At 40.3% G+C, this 10,763-nt stretch overlaps 1 protein-coding gene across 1 annotated transcript; it reads left to right on the top strand.

Annotated features, from left to right (window-relative positions):
* Positions 1 to 5,459: 5,459 nt before the first annotated feature.
* On the top strand, positions 5,460 to 10,755 carry LOC133957766 (uncharacterized). The gene is made up of 3 exons (XM_062393003.1): positions 5,460 to 6,280; positions 10,402 to 10,477; positions 10,567 to 10,755. The coding sequence occupies exons 1-3, from the start codon at positions 5,460 to 5,462 to the stop codon at positions 10,753 to 10,755; spliced, it is 1,086 nt and encodes a 361-aa protein (XP_062248987.1).
* The last annotated feature ends 8 nt before the right edge of the window (positions 10,756 to 10,763 follow it).

The following is a 10,763-nucleotide window of genomic DNA, read 5'->3' as shown; positions in this document are numbered from 1 at the left end:
CACCAAACTAACAGTGTGTGCGCTCTTGCCAATTCAAAATTAAAAAATCTCATTATGGTCCTGCCACCCTTTTGAAATCAGGCAGGTTTGGTGTCTGCTGAAGTCTGACGGAAAGATTACCTCAGTGTGACTTGTACACAAAAAGGATGAGATAAAATCACAACAGATGCAACAGAAATGTTCCCCATAGTCCTATTAGTATTGTCACTATAGTTTTAATAGTTTAATAGTTTAATATTTTTGGACAGAGTAAAGTATAGCATTGCAGTGTCTCAGTCTTTAACACAGGGACATAGGAACCTTCTGATCATTCTATAATTTTAGAACTTGTAATTGAAAGCGTTTTAGTTCTGTTAAGAGAAGTCAGAATAATGTTGTAATTCATATTCCATTCTCCGTATTACTGTAATAGTCATGACCTCAGCTTATATTTCATAATAGCAGTGAGAATATTACTGTTCCCATGTCACAGGCAGCTGTGTGTATGTGTGTGTGTGTGTTGGGGGGGGGGGGGGGGGTAAGTCAGTGTGCTTGTAAAAACAAGGTAGAATACAAGAGTGAGCAAGTGCTGGTTGTAGGAGGACGTGTTTACTCTGGCAGAGGTGTGAAAGAAACTGTTGATCTCACTGTCAGCCTGTGGAGGTCAGCGAACACAAGACTCTGTTTTTTTCGCTGGAATTATTATTTGAAATTTATCCAGTTGACTTTAGAGTCAGTGTTGATTACATTAACCAGGGACCATTGTTTTACATTACATTGCATTTCATTTTACCTGTCAGGGAGGGCCACAGCGACATTCAGCATCTGACTCTTTGTTTTCTGCTTGGACGAGACGGTTACATTTCTTTTAAATTTCAATTATCTTCTGATGGTCTGTCATTCTGTCAATTCACTCTATGAATGTCACTCTCCTACAATTAGAGGAAATTTACTGTCCACCTCTGGCTAACCCCTCCAGTGGGAGCTATGTTTCACACCTAGGGTGCAGAATGTATCCCCCTCACCTGCCACCTCAGCCGCTTACATGGTAAACCCACACACACAAACACACACACACACACACACACACACACACACACACACAAACACACACAAACACACGTGTTTGTATAGCTCTCTTAGTGAGGACACTTATTGACATAATGCATTCCCTAGCCCTTTACCCTAACCCTAACCATCCAAACTAAATGCCTAACCCTAACCCTTAAACAAACCCAAAACCTAATTTTAACCCTAACACTAAACCCAGTCTTAACCCCCAAAAAGTCCATTTAAGTGTAGTCACAAAGTGAGGACCAGCCGAAAGGTCCTCGCTTTCCCAAAATGTCCTTACATAGTAGGTTGTAGACGCAAACTGGCCCTCACAAAGATATCTGTTCAAAAGAACACACAAACACACATATTATCACACAGATAAAAAAAACAGATTCAGATAAACCTAATACTGTTTTATTTGCTAATTTATTTTTATTTGCTATGATCACTGTAGACTGTAAACTCACTAGAACTAAAACTTGAAAGTGATCTCTGCTGCTGGAAAACAAATCTCCATCTGCATCGTAATTTATCTTACACACTTTACAATCATGAGCCAGTGTAATCATGAAGCAGATTGTTTACTTTGCAGTATGTAAACTAGACTTAAATTATGTTTATATAGAAAATACAAAGGACTCAGTAAAATGAAACCCAGAAGATGCAGGTACGTGAGGCTCTATGTGATGGTCTGTGTACAGTTTCTGCACGGCCTCTCAAGGTCACCAACCGTGCAAGAGTTAATAAAAACCCGGTTTTACCAAGTGGGTCTTGGTGCTGGTTTAGAATTGGTTCAGCTTCGTCATTACATCAGTCTTTATGTTAATCTACACATCTCTGCTCTCACTACAACTCCAGTGCCAATTTAAAGCACAGGATCAACTTTGGTGGATTATTGCATCTGTTTGCAAGTTTCTGCAAATGTGTAATAGAATCCAAACCCGACGGGTTTAAAGAAGTCAAGCATATTTAATCTTCTTTGCAGAATACACAAGATACAAGCTCAGTTTTTTTGAATAACTAAAATGGTGGTCACGATCATCCCGCCCAAGGCATCAGTGATTCTTTCTCCTTGACCAGCAAAGCCATTTCTTTTGCTATCGAAACACCAAGCAAGTAAACTAGAGAGTAGAACATCAAGGTGTCATTTTAAAGGTTCAGTGTGTAAGATTTAGGTGAAATGGATCTATTGGCAGTTATCGAATATAAAATATTCCTAATGATCGTGTTTTTCCTCTAAATTGTTCAAATTTTTCTTTACTCTAGAATGGGTCCTTTGTATATAAATACTTTATATTCATCTGGAGCGGGTCCTCTCTACGGAGGCCGCCATGATTTTTGCAGGCGCCAAACTGGACAAACTAACAATGTTTCTGAGTTTTTACGACAACTGAAGGTAACCACAGGTTCTCTTTCAAGTTTGGAAGGGGAGGGTGAGTGAGGGGTCTTTCGCTGCAACATGCAACTTCACCACTAGATGTCACTAAATTCTACACACTGAACCTTTAAGTTGTTTTACTTTCCTTGATACATTTCCATCTTGTGTGATCATCGTCGCCAACCCACCTTCCCCACAGGAGTCATTTATCATGTCTAATTTGATTTTATTCCAAGCAGAGGGAGATCACTGGAGGTTGTGCACGGGTTGATAAACACGGGAGGCTCAGACAGGTGGCAGGCAGCCCAGCTTCAGAGAGAGAGAGAGAGCCTGCTGTGGGTGGGCATCCACCCAGAGGTGCCAAACTCGCAGCCCGGCTCCCACAGCCTCACCTCGGTCAGGGTGAGTTGCGGGGTCGCACAGCGGGTTCAGCCCCAGTTCACCCTGCCCTCAGCCTGACACAGCACACGCACATTAGTATGTATTGAGCATCACATAATTTATCCTCGGCCCATTCAGTAATATAACATCTCATTCCACCTCTCGCTATTCCACCTCTTTCTATGTGTCATCATTTGGATGCCTGGAGCAGACAGGCCTTCAGTGCTGTGGTGAAAGCAGCTCCAGGCTTCTATACAAACCAGACAAACAGCATTCTGGACAGTTTTTTACATTTTCACTTGATTCCACATCGCTGCAAGCCAGTGCTCCATCACACAGGATAATACCTCGATACTAAGCCAACCACAAAGTGCTGATGCCTCATGGAAACTGAGCTGAGAGAAAGAAAACACAATCCTCCCCTGCATTGAGCAGGGTTAGGATTCAGGACAGGTTTGATGTTAAGAAGATTTAATAAACAATAGACAAAGATGATGAAAAAAAGATGACTGCATGCTATCAGACTGGATGGGGAAAGTAAAAAGAGTATCACTACACTCAACAATAAAACACTCACCAAGACAGGAAGAGCACTTGTTCTTATGTTCACAGTAGTTTTGGTTATAAACTATAAAGAGATATTAATACAGAAACATACAGTACATAAATACACAAATTACACAAATTATAACTAAATTAGAATCATCATAAAACGGAAACTACATCTACAATGAATGCTACTACTTATACTGCTACTACTTCTAATAATACTGCTATTGCTAAAATGCCTAAACATAACTTAAGTTATATAGAGCTTTTCAAGTTAACTCAGCCCGCTTAATACATTTAAGAACAAAACAAGGAAAATATTAATAGAAATGCTTGGTGGGGGGTAGAGACACTGCTAGTGGTCTTTGTGAAGAGGAGGGTTCTGAGTACATTTTTCTTTCTTTCTCAATAGATCTGAGGTTGTAACAAAATTATCTTCTGCTGATCTTTAAAGAAAATTAAAGAAAAACATAGCTGAGTAAAACAGAAACGAGAGGAGCGATGGGGAGAGAGAAGATCAGCGGTGCCACTATTTACCAGCATTACCAGGTTCTCACAGCTGAGGTGTGAAGTGACGCCTCCAGACTCATCAGTTCTCATCAGCGTGAAACCATCACGCCTCGGCTTTAACTGGATAATACAAGTCATTATGCTTCATTAAACCTCTGTGTATTTACATTGACATTTTAACCACGTAGGACGTTGGTTTTCTTATCCAGAGCATCAGGGAACAGCAGCAGTATAAGCCTCACATCTCGATGAAAGGTTAAAAAAGGCAGAGGGTCAGACATGACAGCTTACTCCTGAGTTGCAGCGACTATAAAACGATCGTGCTGTTGAGAAATGGTGGGAAGTAAAGATGAGAAGATGAAGAGAAGTGTAGAAGACGGTGCTGTCAGGTTCAAGGTTGGAGTGAGGTGAGGAGAAAGAAGAAGGGAGTTAGGACCAGATCATCTCTGCTCTCTAAATAACCCTGCCAGCTTCTGCCAGCTTCGGAGCCCCGGACATGATGGTATCTTGATCCCAGAACAAAACAAAATAGAGCAATGTTATTTACTCATATCCTAACACCTCATATGTACGAGTCCAACAATCCTTTTATTGTGTTTCTCAGGCACAAAGTGAACAGTACAGATTACCATGTACATTATACTGCATATTTTAATCAAAAAGAGTTACCCAACATATTTACCATCTATATTTTGGCTTGGTTACAAGTTATTGATGGAAAAAGGACTGAGATTATCCGCAAAATGTGCTAATGGGCTGTCTGTCTGTATGTCAATCTTTATATTTATATATATATATATATATACATTTGTTAGGTATGTTGACATACAGTTAGATTAAATATTAACATGTAAACACAGTGCTGGGCAATAAAAAATATCAATAATTATCACAATAAAATGTTCATCAATAGCAAAACAAGTTAAACATGTATTGATATATTGCTTATTCATTTATTTTCAAGCTCCAAGGAAAAGACTGTGAGACACTTAACATGAGATTAAGCAACTGACATGAACATTTTTATCTTAATATCAATTTTGGTCATATTGCACAGCCAGATGTATTTAGCTTGATATTGATTCATGTTAATTTAATTTTAAATGCTCTGCTGTTTTAATCAGCTGGTCATAAGTGTTTGCAGTATGTACACTCTTCACACTTTCACACTACATTATTTAGTTTGCTGACCAGTGTTGTTTAATAAAAAGTGAATGCAGGATCATTCAAAACAAACTCTATCCCTTCAACATGTGCAAAATGCATCTGAGTTCCTGCAGGGGGAAAAAGCCAGAAAAAGCAAAGCTGTTTATTGTTTTGAGAAGGAGTCAAAATTCACACTTCCACTCCTGCAGCTGAACTTTCCCAGACACAGGAGGAGAGGGAGAGGTACAGAGACAGGGTCCCACTGAGGGTGTGTGTGTGTGTGTTTTCAGGGGCTGTGGCCTCAGCCCTCCACAGTGATGGTTTGTGAGAATCTGCGGAGGTGTCACTTAACACCTCTGTGGCCTGGGCCACACTTATAAACCAGTGAGGAGGAGCTGAGCAGCACTCACAGCCTCACTCCCAGTCTCTCCAGTCAGACCGCAGAGTCCCTCCACACAACATGGATACCTCCTCTGTGCCTCTGCTCAACTATGGCTTGCAGTACCAGTGGTGCTCCGACTCTGACCTCTCCAGCATCTCCTCTTCTGAAACCCTGTCCCCTGTCAACTCTATGGACTCCAGCCTGTCTCCTTCCCACCAGCAGCCTCCGCAGTCCACCCCTAAGATGACCAAAAGTGGATATTCTCAGAGCCTCGGGTCCTCGCCCTGCTCTATGTCTGGACGTGGCCGGAAGTCGGGTCGAGCCACACGGATCCGCAGCAAGCAGAGAGAGAGCGCCAGCGAGAAGGAGAAGCTGAGGATGAGGGATCTGACCAAGGCCATTCATCACCTCAGGTCCTACCTCCCGCCCTCGGTGGCCCCTGAAGGACAGAATCTGACAAAGATCGAGACCCTCCGCCTCACCATCCGGTACATCTCCTACCTGTCGGGCCAGCTGGGCCTCAGCGAGGAGGTGCTGTTCGAGCGTAGGGAACAGGGAGACCCCTCGCCCAGCAACTCCCCCTCACCTGACATCCTCAGCTTCTTCCAGCACAGCTCCATGGGAGGTCAGGAGGCCCAGCTCCAGTTCCAGAACCTGAACCAGAGCTTGTACCCAGCACAGTGTCACAGCCAGAACGCTGTGGTGCACTCTGGGAGCTGTAGTTTTGGAGTGGATCAGTACAATAAGCAGTACAATGAAGCTCCTGGGGGAGATATCAGCATGGATACCATCCTCCACCAGTCTCCTCCAATAACTCAGTCCTGTCAGGTATGTAAACATTTACACTTTATCTTTCATAAAAACCTCCTTCGAAAAGATCCCACAGAAATCATAATTCTGTGCAAAATACTAATAAATCTATTGTTTTTTTTGTAAACAGATGTATGGCAACGACTTCTACATCCCGAGAGAGTATTGGGGTTAAACTCTCCAAAGCTGTGAGATCATCATCCAACAACAGACACAGACTACTTCACTGTTTTTTTACTGCCTCACTGTGAATCAAGTAATTTATTTGAAATTGAAATGCTATTCTAAATTATATTTATTTGTGTCCTATGAAATGTTCCTTGTAAATATTCATATGTCTAAGAACTATTTTTATATTTCTTTATACCACTATTTATAATAAAATATTCAAATGTCACCATGTGTTGTCATTATTGCTTCCCATCATGCATTTCAGTTTCTCTCATTCATTATTCATACAGGTGCCCATAATGTGTGTACCTCAGCTTCAATGGGAACTGTGTTAAAAGTTATTAGTTGGGAATAAGGGACTTGTTAAACAAAGGTTACTGGTTCTATCCAGTGAGATTGTGTTTACCTACACAATCATAGGTACAGTAACAGTATATGAGACAGGATGAAAATGGGGCTTATGGAAAATGTCATAGTGCTGAGACACCAGAGACAACACACAAACAAAGCAGTGGCTTCTAATTTGGATGAAAACATCTATGTCTCACGGGAAAGAACACAATATCACAATTAAAACAAACTTGGCCAGTGTCAGTCAGTTCTTGTCTTAATATGTTTCACTTGCCAAGGCACTGATAGGTAGGTAGCTAGGCACAGAGATGGTTTATCTATTATAGTATGACACAAGATAACTATGGAGAAATTACACATTACAGGGAATAATAACTTTCTGTTATTTCTTGATTTTATAACTTCTATTGACAATTCAGCTCACAACTTAATAACTGCACAACAAACTTTATGTCAAAAAAGCTGACAGACAGAGGGAACACGCCTTGATCTAAGGTTTCCCCCATTATTCTCCCCTATTGGCTTTAAAATCTCAAAAAGATTTTCTCATATATAGTCTGTCTTCAAAATGCCCATAGAATCCATAAAACACCTAATGCATGTTCATGATTAACTTAACAAGTTTAAATTTGAGATAATTCCATAAAACATCATACTACATATTATATTTTATTATTAATCTCCTCCCAAGAATTCTGAAGCTAATTTTATATATTTTTTAGTTGTTATTTTCACAGTCTATGATACAGTTAATGTAAGTACTAAAGGTGATAATGATAAAGAAAAGCTACACATGATCGTGAATGAATCAGAAATTAAAATAATCTTTCAAGTAAGTTATTTTAAATTTGTTTTATTACTTTTAACCAGACATTTCTTTAATTGTGTTTTTTTTTTTTTTTACTTTTTAGTGTTTTTATAAAAAATAGTTGTTTAACTTTGTTTAACTTGCCAAGGCACTGAATGGTAGGTAGCTAGGTACAAGACATGGTTAATATATTATTTTATGACACAAGATAACTATGGAGAGATTAACAATTACAGGGACTGATCATTTTCTGTTATTTCTGGAACAACAAGGGAGTCTTTCATATAAAGTTTGTCTTCAAAAATGTTGGGGTTCCCAAAGAAATCATAAAACAGTTAATGAGTGTTATCGATTAACTTAACAAACTTAAAGTGACAAAAAAATTGTCATTTGGATTTCAGTGAAGAGCATCAATTCCATAAAACATTATATTACAATAATTTTTGAACTTCTGGTATATATTTTTACTCTCCATGCCAAGAATTCGAAAGTTATTTTTTATGTATTTTATTTATATTTATACAATGAATACAAGAACTAAAGAAAACGATATAGAGAAGCTTCAAGTATGATTTGTTTTATCGCTTCATTTGCTCCATTATCCACTATCCATTATCTTGTTATTTAATTTACCATTGCACTGCATGTCTTTTCTATTGTCTCTGAAGCACTTTGTTATTGTGTTTTTCACAAACCGCTGTATAGATTAAGTTTATTATTATCATTATTAATACCAATGACAAACTGCACATGATATAATTACCTCAAACAATAGATCAAATCAGTCAGACATATATAGAACAATTTAAGTAGTCTCCTCTCGTGGTCTGAAGCATGTGATATTTCAAGGTGAGCAGACCTGAGACCAGCCTCTGCCACAGGTTATCTAGTTTATTTAGTGTATCTCTGTTAATGTGGCTTAGCAAACACAGAGAGGTCCCTGGCACCGCTAAGTCTAGACTAAGATGTTAGATCCTGGCCACGCTTTCCCCCCTTGCTCTCACCTCCGGCCTTAATAACCCTCTAAAGCCAACGGAGAGCGCTTTAATATTCATGGAGAAGTGTGGATCTGCATATCAGGCTGGAGAATTAGGGCAGAGTGTTTAGCTTGCCACATACATGCAGTTCATTTGATATGCAAGCAGCAAACCCAACACAAAGCCTTAATATACTCACTCAGGTCTTTCATCAGGGTAAAGCTAATAAACTCCCCGGGCTAAAGGGGTTTGGGATGAAAGGGTTAGCAGAGCGGTGCTGATTATTCACTAATTACATGTGAGTAAACACCATCAGAGCTAATGTGGATTAAGAGAGGCAGGATCCCATCCATCATCAGCCTAGGAGGGAGGAAGACAGTTGACAGCCGGGGAAACTCATAATGCTGAAAGAATGAACAGAGAGCAGTTTATAGATAATTACAGAAGTAAATAAAATAAAACAGATTATGAATCTAGTTAATATATATAAGGACTTTTAAAAGGTTGTGGGGGTTTTTTTTGCCAAAAAATAATGGGATAACATCTGCACAAGGTCAGCAGGGGTTAAATAGATTTGCAGTACATGTGGCAAAACATAGATTGATAGTGGCAGTGACAGAGATATAAATGTTGATTTAATACTTGTTTTAATGTCCTGCCACAGAAAAATGGTGGGGGCTCAAAAGTTGCTGTTGGAACTGGTCCTTGGGTCAGCTGTCACGTCTGGTGTCACCTCACACCCTTTTCAGCTCTAGAAAAATAACAAAAACTTGAAAACCCCTTCAGAAAAACCTTCTTTACCAGAAGTTCAAAAATTATTGTCCTAAGACAAATTTAATTCTTGCCTTGGAGATGGTTTCCTGATATAGACGTCCAATACATTCATTCATTCATTTTTCTTTTCTGTCTGTTTTTGTTACATACGTGAGCTGGTGGAGAGCCGTGTGAGACCAATTCACACGTCCCAATTATGGGTTTCACCAGGAGTCAAATGTGACACGGTGGTTTGTGGGAACACGGCTCAGGACTCACATCCACAGTCCACACCTGACGTTCTAATCCACAGACTTGTCAGAGACAATCCAGTAATCAAGTGTTGGCGTTAAAAAATAAAAAAATATCTCTACCAACCTGTAAAACTACAAATGACTGAGAGAGCCAGGACTGATGATTGATCTGTGAAGTGACACCATACACTCAACATTAAAAACATTCATATAGCTAAATCTGCAAATTAGTTTCAAATGAAATCTGAATATGAACCGATACAGAAGGGTATTTATCAATGTTTACACTTTATTTTGAGATGACATGCATAGAAAGTATACTTGTATTAACCTTTGTTCCTTTTTAAAACCCTACTGTGGAAAAACCAAGTGCTGAGAACAAGAATTACAGATTCCCACTGAAAGTCGAACTGGCTCTAAGAGGCACACTTCAGCCCAGTAACTAAAATATATGACGTCGGTCGTTGTTATTGATGCTGCACATTCTTTCTATATGAGGATCCAGGTTCCCAGAGCAGTGAGTGTGCTCCTGTCCAAACAGGACGAGGTGTAAACTCCTCACACCTCCCAGCTGCCCAGGCACACTTCTCCAGCCTGACCTCACAGGGAATCAGATACCAGAGCAGAAAGAGACGGATTAAACCTGATGAATTATGATCAGTGTCACTCTGAACAATGTCTATATGTGGGTGTTGATAGGACACGTGATTGATTATCGAAGTTGTGGTTTATTTTCCATAACATGGTTCTTCTTCTTTCGTTGGAGCAATTTATCCGATATTGTGGCATTTGTGTGTTTGACAGTGATTATTTCGGGATAGTATTGGATTCTGGTTACAGATAAATTAGCAGCTCCCAATCACACCCAGTGAATCACCAGATTTCCATTCCCTCAGGTTCAGAGACAGATCTGTGACCCAGGTGGACGCCCTGTCATGGCAGGGTCATGTTCCCAGGATGCAGGAGCGTATGGTGTGAATCGACATTATGATGCTTGTGCGAGCTGCCGGGTCACACTTTGTCCTGGAGCTGGCCTGTTTCCCATGGGACCCCCGGCCTAGGTGTCAGGCCTGCTCCCAGAGCCTCTCAGGAGCAGGGGAGGCTGCCTGAGGTGCAACCTCACACCTCCCACCACATATATGGAGCAGCCTCCCTGTACCTCCTCACTATCCTCTGACTGCCTCACCAGCAACACACTGACAGCTCACTGCTCAGGAAGAGCCTTCAACCACAGCACCAACTTCAACTGAAACTACTG

The sequence above is a fragment of the Platichthys flesus genome, chromosome 1 (assembly GCF_949316205.1).
Source record: "Platichthys flesus chromosome 1, fPlaFle2.1, whole genome shotgun sequence".
NCBI classification, from domain to species: Eukaryota; Metazoa; Chordata; class Actinopteri; order Pleuronectiformes; family Pleuronectidae; genus Platichthys; species Platichthys flesus.
The sequence above is the reverse complement of the archived record's forward strand: the minus strand, read 5'-3'. Positions and strand labels throughout refer to the sequence as shown.